The sequence below is a fragment of the Phaseolus vulgaris genome, chromosome 8, assembly GCF_000499845.2.
Source record: "Phaseolus vulgaris cultivar G19833 chromosome 8, P. vulgaris v2.0, whole genome shotgun sequence".
Classification (NCBI taxonomy): Eukaryota; Viridiplantae; Streptophyta; class Magnoliopsida; order Fabales; family Fabaceae; genus Phaseolus; species Phaseolus vulgaris.
Genome location: NC_023752.2, coordinates 40763709 through 40779628, shown reverse-complemented (window position 1 = coordinate 40779628; position 15920 = coordinate 40763709). Strand labels below are relative to the sequence as shown.

The 15920-nt window shown below is 31.5% G+C and overlaps 1 protein-coding gene across 1 annotated transcript; it reads left to right on the top strand.

Moving 5' to 3' along the window:
• The first annotated feature begins 1342 nt into the window (after positions 1-1342).
• On the top strand, positions 1343-2966 carry LOC137823372 (phosphoenolpyruvate carboxylase kinase 1-like). Its single transcript, XM_068628476.1, has 2 exons — positions 1343-2379; positions 2473-2966. Exons 1-2 carry the CDS (start codon positions 1602-1604, stop codon positions 2517-2519), a joined length of 825 nt encoding a protein of 274 aa, XP_068484577.1. The 5' UTR covers positions 1343-1601; the 3' UTR covers positions 2520-2966.
• The last annotated feature ends 12954 nt before the right edge of the window (positions 2967-15920 follow it).

The window sequence follows — 15920 nt, the reverse complement described above, 5'->3', positions numbered from 1 at the left end:
TACATATCCGGGAAAGCATATCCTTATCATCATTTTGGATGGACCCCAACTCAGTAACTTTTGTCTACTTTTGCAGTACACAGAAGGAACCCATCCACTTCTACTCTTGGTGGAGGCAACACCAACTTACTACCCCACAAATCTTCTACTTGTTTATTTCTAACAAAATATCCTCCTATTTTTTAAATTCCAATTTATATTTTGTGGCCGTTACATCTTTCCACTTCATACATTAGATACGCCTTCACACCCTTTAGTTACATAAATTACTTTCACCACTATCTTTTCAACAATAAATGTTATTCATTTTTTTATTTATTTTTTTAGAATGTTAAACCTGTTTAGCCTGTATAGGGTCTATCAAGCATCCAGCCAAATATTTGTAATCCTTTTTAAAATAAGTTAAGAAAATCATATTTTTATTCTATTTTTCTAATAACTTAAATCCAATCTAGAACAAATATATAAAATATAATTATATAGCTTATGGCATATGAAAGTATAAGAAAAAAAAAGGAGATATAAAGGAGATGGAATAATAATAATAATTCGGTTACTGTTTTCGTGACCAAATCCAATTAGAAAAGAAAACTTAATTGATTTAGTTTGGATAGTCTAATTAGTAAGTCCAACCAATGAATACTCGTAAGATAATAAAAATCAATTTTACAGTAAGTAGAGATACAATTTAAAGCTAAAGTATGATTGAAAAAATGTTTATAATATTTAGTCTGAATAAGATGGTGTGGTATATGGAGTGGAAAAAGAAAAGATGGTGTCATATAAGAAGTTAGGTTGTGAGCTTCTAGTCAAACTCTAGGTGTCAGTAGTTGAGAGAGGAGAAGGAATGATGATGAACATGCTTCGTTTTACAGATATTAGTTTCTAAATAGAAAAGTCTTGTGAAATTTGGACTATTAAAGAAAGAAATTACGACTTTTGGTTCCGAGGAGGTATATTCTAAGGATAGCATATGTTGTTCCAATTCGTTTACTCCTCGTGTTCAGATGCAAAGAAAAAAATAAGGCATAAAAGAGAATCCTCCTTTAGAAAAGCATTAAAATAAGCCGTTGCAAAGCAACAAGAGAAAGGAAAGAGATTCAACTTGTAGAACAAGAAACGAAATTGATTTCTATAATTCATGGCTAATTATAGAGACTTATAGATGCTTGAAACAAATAATTTTACTGTCACCATAAAATATTGGCAATGCAACCTTGTATTCTAACCGCGAAGGTGTTGATTGAATTAATTCGTAAATATTTAAAATTGTAGCAGTTTAAAAAGTGTAGGTTAAATAAAAAAAGAAATAATTATTGAAGTATAGATGCATGTAGTATGCAGTGTGGTTATTGTAAAAAAGTGAAATGAATAATAGTATTATTTGAGCGTGAAGTAGGGTGGGGGGAGTTGAGTTGAGTTGAGAGGAGAGTGAAGAAGGGTATGGTATCGAGGAAGGAATATTCGTTTTCAATATTCCGCGAGAAAATGGGTCCCTTTCTTTCCCCATCTTTGGGGGTTCCCTTTTTCTATAAAGCCCCACAAGTTAAGAGAAAGAGAACACAGGAAGAAGAACAGAAAAAGAAAGGAAGGAAAGAAGAATGTGCGAAACGCTGAAGACGCAGTACCAGGTAAACGAGGAGATCGGTCGTGGTCGGTTCGGAACCATCTTCCGGTGTTTCCATCCTCTCTCCAACGAACCCTACGCCTGCAAGGTCATCGACAAGTCTCTTCTCGCCGATTCCACGGACCGCGAGTGCCTCCAAAATGAACCAAAATTCATGACCCTCCTCTCTCCTCACCCCAACATCCTCCAAATCTTCGATGTCTTCGAGGACGACGATTATCTCTCCATCGTCATGGACCTCTGCCAGCCCCACACGCTCTTCGACCGCATCGTTAACGGCCCTATCTCCGAGCCCCAGGCGGCTCACCTCATCAAGAGCCTTCTCGAAGCCGTCGCCCACTGCCACCGCCTCGGCGTCGCTCACCGCGACATCAAGCCCGACAATCTTCTCTTCGACTCGGCGGGTAATCTCAAGCTGGCGGACTTCGGCTCCGCGGACTGGTTCGGCGACGGAAGCACCATGAGTGGCGTGGTGGGGACGCCGTACTACGTCGCGCCGGAGGTTGTAATGGGAAGGGAATATGATGAGAAAGTTGATCTATGGAGCTGTGGTGTTATTTTGTACATAATGTTGGCAGGGGTTCCTCCATTTTATGGAGAGTCTGCTGCTGAGATCTTCGAGGCTGTGGTTAGGGCTAACCTTCGCTTCCCTTCTAGAATCTTCCGGACTGTCTCCCCCGCCGCCAAGGATCTCCTCAGAAAATTGATTTGTCGAGACCCTTCTAGAAGGTTCTCTGCAGAACAAGCCTTGAGTAAGTTACCACTCTCTTCTGTTTTTAGTTTCATGTTCGTCTTTGTCTTTAATTTTGGGGATTTTGTGTTGATTGTTGCTTTGTTATTTGTAGGACACCCTTGGATCTTGAGTGCGGGTGACACAGCTCATATGACTTGACTTCAGATGAATGCAATGGAGCTACATGTATTTACATATATATAAATAGAGAGAGAGAGAGAGAGAGAGAGACGACCTAAGCTACTTTACACGGTTGGTTGGTGTAGCTGATTTTGCCCCTTGTCTTTGTTCTCTTCTACTATGACAATAAGGTGGTCTATTCGTGGTGGCAGAGGAAGGAACGGAACAGAGGAAGCTTCTGTAAATTCTGGTGGTTGCGAGTAGATTTTTTTCCCTTTTTGTTTTTCATAGTGGAATCTGAGACTCTTATGTATGTATATGAGTCCAGAGAATCTTGTTTTCTTCCACTCTCGATGATTTTCTCTGTATAGAAAGTGAGAAAGTGGGTTGTCTCCCAGACTTGAAACTGTGTCTGAGTTCTTGTAAATGTAATAACCACAATGATAATCATAATTTTGAGTGAATAATATGTTACTGGCTTCTCAATCTCTTGTTATTTTGTGGTTTTGATTTCGTCATCAAGTTGAATACAGATTCTGCTGCAAAAATAATCAATTTTGAAAGAGATTCAGTGATGGTGGTTGTTTTGGTAGGTGAAATTTGATGAAGTTTTAAATGTACATTTATTGTGGTTATTTTAATGATGATTTTAAAATTCATTAAGTTGGAACTTTAAATCTGAGATCATTTTACACAGGAAGTAGTGTGTATTTGAGATACAGAGACATAAAAAATTTAATGTGTAGATTCTGCAACAATTAGACTTGCTGAAATTTGAAGCCACAAGCTAACCCTACCATAGAGAGTCTTCTGCACCACTAAATTAAACTCTATGCACTCCCAACCCAACCCACTACTATACTTAATACCACCATGTCGATTCAGAAAATTTGCAATTCAGAAATTTTCCGTAAAAACTAATATATTAAAGTAAAATAAAAGAAAAAAAATAACTAGTGTCTACGTATGACCCTTGGATTTGTAAAATAATTTTTCTGACTTATATCCGAATCTAATCAATATATAAATAAGTAATGTTATATATTAATAAAATTAGTTTATAAATTTATTAATAATATAAATTATTTTATATATTAATATTTTTTAATTTAGATAGGTAAAACCAGTTAATATTAAATACTTATTTAAAAATTACTTTAAATATTAATAATTATTTAAGTTTATAAGATAATTTATAACTTAGTCAATATAATAATTAGTCATTTTTGTTTTTAAAATTAATTATTATTTAATTACTTTCTTATAATATTATGTTTACATGTTTTTTTTATGTAAAATTATAATTTTTCATTTAGATAGAGATCTTGAAAAATTAGTTAAGTGATTTAGCTTAGATAGGGGTGGTAATCCGGGTTGTACCATTTTGCATTTGGCCGACAAAATGTAGGTTAGGTTGGTCTATCCCTTACAATAAATGTGAGCTCATTTCACTGGTCGGTCCCATTTCGCATTTGCTCCGTAAAATGTAGGTTAGGTTGGTCCAACTCATTGTGTGGGCTCATTTCACTAGTCTGCCTACATAAAATGTAATCCGATCAGGCCATATAAGAAAAATATTTTTTTTTCAAAAATTAAAATTTTATTAATTATAAAAAAACTTATTTCTACTACTTAAAAATTAAAATTTTATCCGTGTTTCAATTCATTCAATTAAAATAAAAATATAAATTCAAGTATAAGGATTTTAGAAGGCTTGATTAAAAATAATTAAAGTTTTGTTTTGCATCTATTTTTCTTATATATGCATGTAAATGTATAAGAGTATCTTATAAAAGTTTTGTTACAAAATATTTTAATGTAGATAACTAATTTTTTAACTATTCTATTGAAATCTCTTCTTTATATTATTTTTTATTAACAAATTTTAGATATAAGACTTTACTTAAAATTAAATCTATTATCACTCTTAATATTGACTCCTTTAGATGATTAAAACAAAACATTCCTTTTTTTAGTACATTAAATTCAATATTTTTTTTAAATAAAATAAAATAAAAGTCACACTGCAATAATAGGTGAATGGGTATAATTTTTTTTCACAAAAAAAATAATTATTTTTTTTATTTATGCGGGCAAGTGGGTCAACGCGTCTCGCCCCACTTTGGCCCGCGCAGGCTGTGGGTTATGCGCAGCGGGCCAAAGCGAGTCAACAAGCTAGATTAGTCAACCTGCCCCGCACTTTTTGGTAACGAGCTGCAGACCTGCCCGCACAAGCTGTGGGTTATGCGCGACGGGCCAAAGCGAGTCAACAGGCTAGATTAGAGAACGCGCGCCCGCACTTTTTGGTAATGAGCTGCAGACCGACCCGCACAGGCTGTGGGTTATGCGCGGCGGGACAAAACGAGTCAACAGGCTAGATTAGTGAACCTGCCCTGCACTTTTTGGTAACGAGCTGCAGACCGACCCGCATGACCCTCCCCGCATTGTCATCCCTAAGTTTAGACTAACAAAATTTAGTATTATTAAGTATACTCATTTTTACAAATATTTTAATTATTTTCTTTTTTTTCTAGGCGAGTTAATTAAGAAGAAATAATGTGAGTGGGTTAAATTTTGAAAACATACTTTTGATTGTGGAGGTGATTCTTAAGGATTTGTTGTAAAAAAACTTCAATTCAAACAAAGTAAGGTAATAATATCCCTTTTATAAAAGTGAGAGTTATTTTAGTTGTATTGAATATATGAAAAATGTAGATAAGTGAATAATGTGATTTTCTATATTATGATTGTTGATTTTATTATTGCATATGTTAGTGTCAACATAAGATTAATCATGGGGAATGATTATAGAAAGAGGGAGAATCTATATAATGTTAATGAAATTGTTGTGTTTCTCTCCAGTTAAGTATTGATAAATGTATTATCGCTAAAGTGAGGTTAAGCGATATGCAATAATTGTACTAATTGTCTTACATCACTCAAGCGATGAGCTGGTAACTTAAGTGATAGCTTGAGTGCTCAAGTGGTGTGCTATATACCTCAAACGTTGGCTTGTAGTTTGAGTGTGAGAGACCAAGACAATTATATCTCCCTTATAAGCATATCTTTCAAGTATTTGACAAGACACTAAAGCAATATGTTTGGTGACTTAAGTGTTGTTTTTTAACATTTTAGCGAGAGGTGAGGTGATGTACATGTGATCACAACACGTAGCGATGTATGACACATGTTACTGGTGCTCATGAACTAGTTGGATGCTCAAGCATCCTATTACAATGGATGAATTTTTGGAACTTCTTAGATTTATTCTAACAAGTGGATGTCACTAGTTGTAACACTCAAGCGATCACCACTCAAATAATGAGGTTGTCATTGGAGTGAGGAGGGACGTGAGAGGGTATTGTTCTTGAGTTGCATTTCACTTAAGCGGTAGGTGTGACACTCAAGTGAAATGAATGTTATCTCTTTTATGATGATGAAGTTGCTCAAGCGAGAAGAGCTTACTCCAATAATAATATGTTGAGATGATGTTGATATATTATAGGAATTTAATTGTGAGTTTAAATCTCACATTAAGTAAAAAACATTGAGCAACATGTAAGGAAGAAGACCCACAAACTTATTGGTTTTAAGATTTTGAGTTGAAAGTGGGTGTCATAGTCTCTTATATGGGTTGATCATGACTCATTGGTGTCTAATCTTCCCAATGCACTTTCTCTTGAAAATCCCATTATGTGGTGTTTATTTAATAATTTTATGCATGCTTTATGGATGGATTGATGTATAAAAGCTAAGATTTAAGATGCATGGCATGATATATGTCATTTTAGGTGATCATTCGTGGGGTGATTAATCATGTTGGATCATTTATATATATGTATATGGAGTGATATATATGTATATAAAATTTGATCTTGGATGGGTAGTCCTAATTGGGTGGTTGCATGACCCTCGTGTGTGATGTAAACATACCAGAGAAGTATTATTCCTTGAGTGGAGGTTATAAACACAAAATTCATATTAACAAAGGTATTTCGACTTTACTATAGTCTAGTCACATATACAAAATCTTAGGTGGTAAGGAGTTGAGAGAGATTTAAATCTTATTTGTTAGTAGGTGTGCATTTGACTTGGTAGCAAGTGCTTCCTGTCACCATGACATCAAGACACATAGGTCAACTAAGGTCTATTCGGTTCAAGATATGTCAAGTATTAGTGTCTGGTAAGAATTTCAAATGGTGAGAAATTGAGGGAGACTTACATTTGACTTGTTTGTAGGTGTACATGACTTGGTGACATGCTTCTTGCTACCCTAATATTGGGTACATAGGCCAACTAAAGTCTAGTGAGTTCAAAATATGTGAAGTATTAACCTCTATTGAGACTTATTTATCATAAGTGTATAACCTTTTGAGTGAAATTTCCTATATCTAATCATGACATGATGTGTGGCTACATATTAGTTCATTGTATTTATATTTATAATGATATTATGATTGATAGTGATGATGATATGTGTTATTTTTGGTTAAATTTAATTAGTTTATTAGTTGCATGTTTGTGAACATTACTAAATGATCTTACTTAATATGGAAGTATGATGGAGGATACACTAATCATTAAATAATTAAATAGATTTTTTATAATGTATAAATTATTTTTTGAGACTTTTACATTCAAATGATATTATAATTTTATTCCACTATTATCTTAATAATAATTTTGGTGGAATATTAGATAGGATGCCCTCTCCTTTTAACTAGGAAGCATTTAAGATTATTTTTTTTCACATTTAATTAATTCTTGGAAAACAACTCATTTGTAATTATTTACTCCAGCTTCAAATTTTAATGAAGGCACTCAAATAATGAACTAATCTTAATAACTTCTAAATAAGGTAATAACTCTACAATTAACTTTATTTTTTTTCTTTTGCTTTTTTTAAAAGCTGAACATCACTTGAAAGTAATATAGTAGGTCATATAGAAAATAAAAATGATTGATATTTTGGAACATGTATATAAAAAAAAATAAGATGTTAGGAAAAATTGGTTTAGGAAGGAAAACAATTATGAAAAGAAAAAGTGGGTTTCTTGTCTTTGTCCCTTTTCTGGAGTATTGGTGTGACATGTATCCACTACTAACCAAGACCATGTGAAGTCTATTTATTATGTTAGGTTTCACTATCATCTACAATTCATCTTTTTCTTTTCTCTAAAACTTCTCTCTGGGACTCCTTACTATAAATATATATTACAACAATTATCATCAAAATCATATTGAATTGGACAAATTTTTAATAATAAAAAAACTTAAATATCAGCATTTTTTATGCAATTAAAGATTACAAATGGTTTTGAATATTAATATATCATTATCCGATTATTAAATGACACGATAAAGCATTATATTAAAAAATGTTGAGCAAAAACATTATAATTGTAACTATAAAGAGATGCAGGTAACTAAAATAAAAGTTGATATATTGATACCATTTACACTGAATACATACAGTGAAAACTTTTCTTTCACATTCTAAACAGTAAAAAACACATACTTGACAGCTTCTTCTAATAATATAATAATATTTTAAATTAAAAATAAAATAAGAATAATAAAAATATTAATTTATTAGAATGTTAGATGGTGTGAATATTTCATCTTCTAAGGGAGTAGTATAAGTTGATAGAAAAGCAGATCTGCTTATGAACGTTAGGTTTATATTCATTGACTACGATGAACGTGTGAATATGTTCCGGATTTTAATCCTCTTCACTTTTAAATTCAACCCTATTTTTTATAATATTTTAAATCTCAGGATGCATGCACTTCAAACATCAAACTCATCATTCTTTTATTTTCATATACATCGAATAAATTATGGAGTGAATATTTTACTTTTTCTCAAACAAATACATATTCTAGAAATGTCTGAAAAGATATACTTTTTTTGAATGGAAAAGTAAATTAGTTCTACTATTAGATACTAGTTGCATTCCGTTTCACTAGTAAGGTTAAGATTTTTTTTATTTGAACATTCGATTGTTTTTATACTATGTTTAATATTTCATTGGATTAAATGGTTTAATTTAAGTGGAGGCATGATCCATCTTATTTCTCATTGGAAAACGAAAATTGATTAAAATTTTGTCTACGATTTGATGGGGTAATTTGGAAGGCACGAAATTGGCCATGCTTCATACCTCATGCCACACAACTAGTCAAATCTTAATTTTTATATAAAAAAAAACAAATCTATTTAATCATATTTAATGGGAAGATAAATCTGTGAAGATAACTAGTTAGATTTTTTTTAATAATCTTTTTATAGAACACAACTTCTCTTCTTTTAAATATATAATTTAGTGTAATGAAATAAATGATAATTTTTGAAAGTATTTAATGATTTAACCAAAAGTGTTGAAACATAAGAAGGGGATGAAGTGATAAGCGTAAGCAGTGACGTCATAAGTAAGTTGAAAATGTAGAATTAATTTGAAGATAAGCAATGGTGTGTATATATATCGATGCACTTATCAGAGTGGGGCCCACTGTGTATGACCACTTTTTCGGTTTGGGACCATTCTTCATTTTCACACTCTTCTCTTTTATTTAACTTCAAAACACCTTTTTATCCTTTTCACATCACTTAAATTACTAACTAATTTATTACTCTTTATAAATTATTTACTCTTTCATCTACCTTTTTTGGCATATAACAATTTCACAAATTATAAGTAAATATCTCTAATTTCGATTTGGATTTTAAGAAATTTAATATGTGTGATCTTTGATTTTAAATTTTGATTAATTGATGAAGAAAACAACATTTTTAAAAGTGTACAATGTACTTCTCTGAAAATAGTACCTTATTCCTACAATAGTACCTTGTGTTCAAATAATGGCTGCTTTGTATAATGGGGTAACTACAATCCTACTTACATATTATGTTTCACAAAATTTAATACTAAAATGCTAAAATATTTTCCACTATGAAAAATAAGCAATAATTGTATATTGAAATCACGTGTGCCCCACTTAATAACTTCATTTCTATCATGTATACGCAAATAATAAAATATTTACGTTTTCTACCTCAGTATAATAAACATATAATTAAAATAAATAATATCACAATAAGAAATAAAATAAAATAAATTCACTTAATTTTTATATTTTTTGAAGTTAATTATTTTAATATTTAGTAATTAATTTTATGAAAATGCATGATTAATATTTAATTATTAAATAAATTAAATTTTACTTTTTAAAATAATTTCAATATTATTTTCAGTTTTATAGAATAATATTAATAATTATCTATTTTTATTTTGATTCGTATTCATCTTTATTAAATTTTAATTAAGTGTATTTTGATCATTTATTATATTTTCTAATTAATTTAATTTTATGTTTTGCCACATCAATCAATTCAAGTATAATTTTTTCATCAATTTTTGTTCATTCACATTATCTTGGCTTAATTAGGACAACTTTATTTTTTTCTTTATCTTTCTTTTTCATACTTCCCTTTTTGTTCCCTACACACTCAATCCAAACAAAACAATAAATGGAAGATTTAAAAAAATCTTACTAAAACCACATCCATTAATCAATGTGATATTGGACTAAAATTATTATTATTTATAACAATTACATTTATCTTAAGTAAATGTATCTATTTTCCATAAATAATACCGTTAATAAATTATTATATCACTTAATTAATTATTTATCATAATATTAGAAGTTACATAAGAGAAAACTACTTTGACAACTTTCTCTATTAGTAACTTAAGTAAATAACATTATTACTTGAATGACTATCACAATATTAATATTTGAGAAGTAATACTTATACAAATAATGATACATTTCAACACATCTAATTTATAAAAATACTTAATCAAGTTGTAAAGTAACTTGCATTACAAAAAAACATCTCCAACATCCAGAAAAAAACACCAACACATTATGTAAGAACCTAGAAAATAGTTTTAGAGTATATTTTAAATGACATCGGGATATTTTTTATTAAAATAAAAAAAGTATATAAATAGAAAAATAAGTTATTTAGGTTTTATTTTAAAATAATTGTCATTTTTCATAAAATTTTCTTTTTTCTTTTATTTGTCTTCTTTCTAACTTTTTGAACCTCTCTGTCATTAGAATGACGATCAAAGTTCGTCATTGGATTCTTGACAGCAAATACAAGACTGCTCTACCAAAGTTTTAGATAGAGTAAGATCATTTTTGCTCATTTTTTCTCTAATTCAGTTTTGAACTTGTTTGATTATCTTTGGTATAGACTTTGCATGTGACGTTTAGAGTTTCAGGAGTAGTCTCTATTAGCTCAGAGTCCTAGTGATATAGTTAGATTTTTTATCAGGACTCTGTGGTGCAAGTTAAGCTACCATTGAACTTTTGTAGGATTGGAGCTCTTAGTGAAGACCTGCTCAAACTTGGGTAAGGGAAGCTAGTTTTAATTTTCAATAGAACCCTAGGTCAGAAGATCTATATGTGGGGCTGATGTGGTCAGTAGTCTAAAATTTTCTTGCACGATTGTTTGATTTTTGAGTAAAGTAGTGTTTTGATTGAAATTAAATTGTGAAATGGTTGATTTTGTCTATTTTGTATAATATATGTTCATTTTGATGTGAATGAGTGATTTGTTTTGATTGATGTAAGGACCGAGAAAAATAGTCTTAGAATATAAATGGTACAGTTAAAATGACACCTGAATATTTTATTATTAAAGTGAAAAGGCTATATAAATAGAAATTTGGTTATTCAAGTTTCATTTTAAAAGAATCATCATCTCTCTAAAAACTCATTTTCCTTTCCTCTACCTTCTCTCTAAAATTTCGACCTTCTCGCTCATCAAATCAATGATCGGAGTCTGCCATTGGACTCCTGGCAGTGAACTCTACAAGATTGACCGATCAAAATCTTAGATAGAGTAAGTTCTTTATTGGCTCCTTTTCCTTTGAGTTAGTTTTGATCTGGTTAGGTTGCCTTTTAGTTTAAGTTTGCATGTGAGATTTTTATCTTCAGAATTAGTCTCTGTTAGCTCAGGGTCTTAGTGATATAGTTGGATTTGTGATCAGGACTCTGTGGTGCAGGTTAGGGTATCCTTAAGCTTTTGGTGAGTTTGAAGCTCTTAGTGAGCATTTGCTAAAGTCCAGGTAAGGGAAGCTAATTTAAATTTTCAATAGAACCCCAGGTTAGAAGATTTGAATGTGAGTGTGACGTGGTCACCAATTCCAAATTTTGTTGCAAGATTTCTGGTTTTGTGTAGATTGTAGTTTGATTGAAATTGAAAGTGTTGTGATTGAGAATTGGTTGTTTGATTTAAATGGTTTTGGAATTAGAAATCACATATATATATATGTGTGTGTGTGTGTGTGTGTGTGTGTATAGATGGACATAATAGCTCAATGATTCAATGAGAGTGATTGTATCATGGTGAACAGGAACTGTCAATGTCATGTGTAGATTTATAATTTATGAATTGAATGAGATATTAATTTATAATCTAATAAGTATATTAAGTTATGTAGAATTTTTCTGCAGATTTCGCTCAAGCTAGCAAGTTCTAGCTCAAGCAAAAAAATTATGGGTGCTCTCTGGAGGATTTTAGCTCAAGCTAGCGAATTTTAGCTCAAGCTAAAATTTTGGATGCTCTCTAGAGGATTTTAGCTCAAGCTAGCGAATTCTAGCTCAAGCTAAAATTCTAGGTGCTCTCTAGAGGATTTTAGCCCAAGCTAGCGAATTTTAGCTCAAACTAAAATTCTGGGTGCTCTCTGGTGGATTTTAGCTCAAGCTAGCGAATTTTAGCTCAAGCTAAAATTCTAGTTGCTCTTTGGCGAATTTCTAGCTCAAGCTAGCAATTTCTAGCTCAAGCTAGAGTTTAAAAAAATAATAATAATAAATAAATAAATGAAAATAAAAATATTAAACTAATTTTTATTTGCTTTTAAAAGATTAATTTATTTATTTCTATATAGTTTTTCTTATAAAGTATGTAAACTTTTATTTCATGTATAGTTAATTGAAAATCTCTTTAATTAGACATTTATATGATTAGTCAATGAATTGTTGTGCATTTTGGATATTGTAAACATTGGTATGATTTGATTGTTTGATGTTGGATATTATGAGGTTCAAAATATGAGTTTTAATCAAGACATAGTATTTTCAGGAAAGAAAATACCGTGTTAAGATTGTTTAGGATGTGCATTGACTAGGGATTCGTCTAGAAGGAGATATCTTGACTCTATTGAGATAATGGAATCATATAGATGAAGTTATTCAGGTGGTGAGAGTCGAAGGAGGTTCATATGAATGGGTAAGTTGTTTGAAAGATAACTAACTTGACCTGTTATATGAGTTAACCCTGTCATACTGGGAGAGAGATGATATTGAGATTAATTATGCGCATAGCTGTGTGGATTTCACAGTGATGTAGTATGACAGGTGCAGATCTTTGAGTCTAAGTCAACGCACGAGTCTTCCGGAAGTATGAGTCAAGTGTCTATGTGTTATGAGTCAGTAGAAGTCTGACATGAGAAAGATGAATATTGAAATTGTTGATAGACACTCGATGGTTATGTGGAATGCATGAGAAAGGATGGATTTATGTGGATGTTTAAAGTTATATTATGTTATAAGTTTTAAAAATACCTAGCTTACCCTTTGTTTTGTTTTGTGGTTGTTTTCCTTTGATATGTGATGATTGTGTATTTTACACGGGAGCAGATGATATTACAGGTGATAAAGTTTCTCGGTGAGAAGATGGATGATGGAAAATGTTTATTTTCTTTTGAAATTTTGTTTTTAATTTTATGTAAATGTTTCAAGTCTTATAAAGAGAGAGATAATTTGAAACATTATACGAAAGAATTGCAAATATATTTGTATTATTTTTATATATTTATTTTAATATTTCATACAGATTATGGTTATTAGATATGAGAAAATATAGGGATGTTACAATTGAGATTGAAAGTGTTTGTAGGGTAGTATAAAGGAGTTGAATTATACTATGATATAATTGAAATTAAGAAATTGTGAGTATTGGTTGTTGATTATGAATGAATTTAATTGAGAGATGTTGAATATATAAATAGTATTATAGATTGACATAGTAGCTTTATTAGAGTAATTATCCAACTATGAGAAGAGAATTGTCATTGTGGGTCTAACATGTTTGATGAAAATGGTTTAAAATTGGAAATACAACCAAATTATGCACTTTGAATCTACAACTTTCGCTCAAGCGAGAAAATTCTCACTCAAGCTCATAAAGTAAAAAAAAAAAAGGATGTTCTCGAGTCAATTCTCGCTCAAGCAAAAGAGGATCTCACTCAAGCAAAAATTGGATGAATTTTGGGGTGCTCATGGGTTGATTTTCACTCAAATGAGAGGATTTTCGCACAAGCGAGATTATTGTTGCTCAAGCTAAAAAAAACTTAAATTTTAGGATTTGTTTGTGTTTGTGTTTTATTATTGTTTATTGTTTTTAATTAAATTTTATGTAAATTTTAATTATATATTTAATTGAAAATCTTTAGTTTATGTATTTTATGTGATTTTAGAAAAAAAAATTGTTTTGATTGAATTTTTAACTTTTTGGTTTAATTTATGGTATGATATAAGATATAAGATATGAAATTTTTTCCCGAGACATAGTATTTTCAGGAAAGAAAATACAGTGTTAAGATTGTTAGGACATGCATTGGCTAGTGATGCATCTAGAAGGGGGTATATTGACTCTACTGATATATTGGAATCATATAGAAGAAGTTAGTCAGGTGGTGAAAGTTGAAAGAGCTTCATGTGATTATGTCTAGATGTGAAAAAGAATATGATCTTTCAAATTTATATGAATTAACCTTATCATAGGTGATTCGAGATATTGAAATTATTATGTGCATAACTATGTAGATTCACAGTGAGGTAGTATGACAAGTACAAAATTATGTGTCTAAGTCAATGCATAAGTCTTATTAAAGTATAATTAAGTGTCTAAGTATATGGGTTAGTAGAAGTCTGACATCAGACATATTGATTATGAAATTTTATAGACACTTGATTTCTGTGTGTATACATATATGAGTATTGATTGAAGTTATATTTATATTAGAAGTTTTAAAAATAGTTAATTTTTCTTCTTGTTTGCATTTTTTTTGTTTTAATCATATGTGTACCGCCCTGGTGGTCGGGTGCGGTGACGTGGCATCCTGTTACAGTGTAGGCGTGTTGACAAGGCGCCAGATTGGCAGTTGAGAAAGAAGTCAGGAGGCACGTGTAGTCGCCGATAGTTAAGTTGGCGTGTTCCGGTCTCCAGCATAGGCGATCGCCAGTTTGGGGATGAAGTCGCCAAATGCGGACTCAGGCGACCAGGCAGTCGGAGATCGCCAGAACGAGCACATCGCCGAAGTTAAAGGAGAAGCAGATTATGAAGGCGGCCGGCGAGACCACAGGGAAGGTGTATGAAGGCCCTACCTCGCCAGTTTCAGTAGGGATCGCACTCCTGAGTTAGCTATGCACTGGGCAGCACCATGCATAGGTAACTTAGCCAAAATGAGAGTAGAAACAGCGCCAAGTCAGTGAGCCTCCAGATGATGGCACGTGTACGGTTGGATGCAGGCCACGTGTCATAGCCTGTAACTGCCAGGAGAGAGAAAATCACCAGGTATATAAGAGTTCCTAACAGTTTTCCTAAGGTACGCACGTTCAGTTCATACACTTTACGCTTGCGAGTGACAGAGCTGTTTGTGAGAGAGATTTGCACGGCTCCAGTTCTTAGTATTTGGTGATACCGTCACTGACTTGAGCGTCGGAGTGCGATCGGCCGCAGCGGCGCCGTATCGTTTCTTTGCAGGTTCTTGAGATAGATCCAGAGGAGGAACGGAAGTGAGAAGCGGCGCGCACGTCGATCCTTTGACGAGGCATTCTCCAGCGCTCCGGTCAACAGGCAGGATCAATATGTAATGATCATGTTTTTACACAAAAACAAATTATTTTACACAAAAACAAATGATTTTACAATAATAAAGATGTGAATATATAAATATTTAATTAAATATTATATATATTATAGTTCATAGGTAAAAAAAATAAAAATATTATATATTGTCACAATTTTTACAACTTCAATTGACATAACCAACATGTTCTTTTATTCATATTATCAATATTAACAGAGTTATGATACACAATTTCATAATTATACATGTGTAAAGTAAGTAATGTTTCTTTTAGTGATTAATAAGCTATGTGTAAAGTAAGTAATGTTTCTTTTAGTGATTAATAAGCTATTTGAGATTGTAGAAAAACCTACCAATTATAAAAAAAAAAATCAATATCCAGAAATGATATATATTAATAGGAATGGTATAAGAGATACTAAAACTCTTTAACAACTTACATAAAAAAAATTAATTATGTTAGGATGGCTGAAGAAAAGAATTTGAT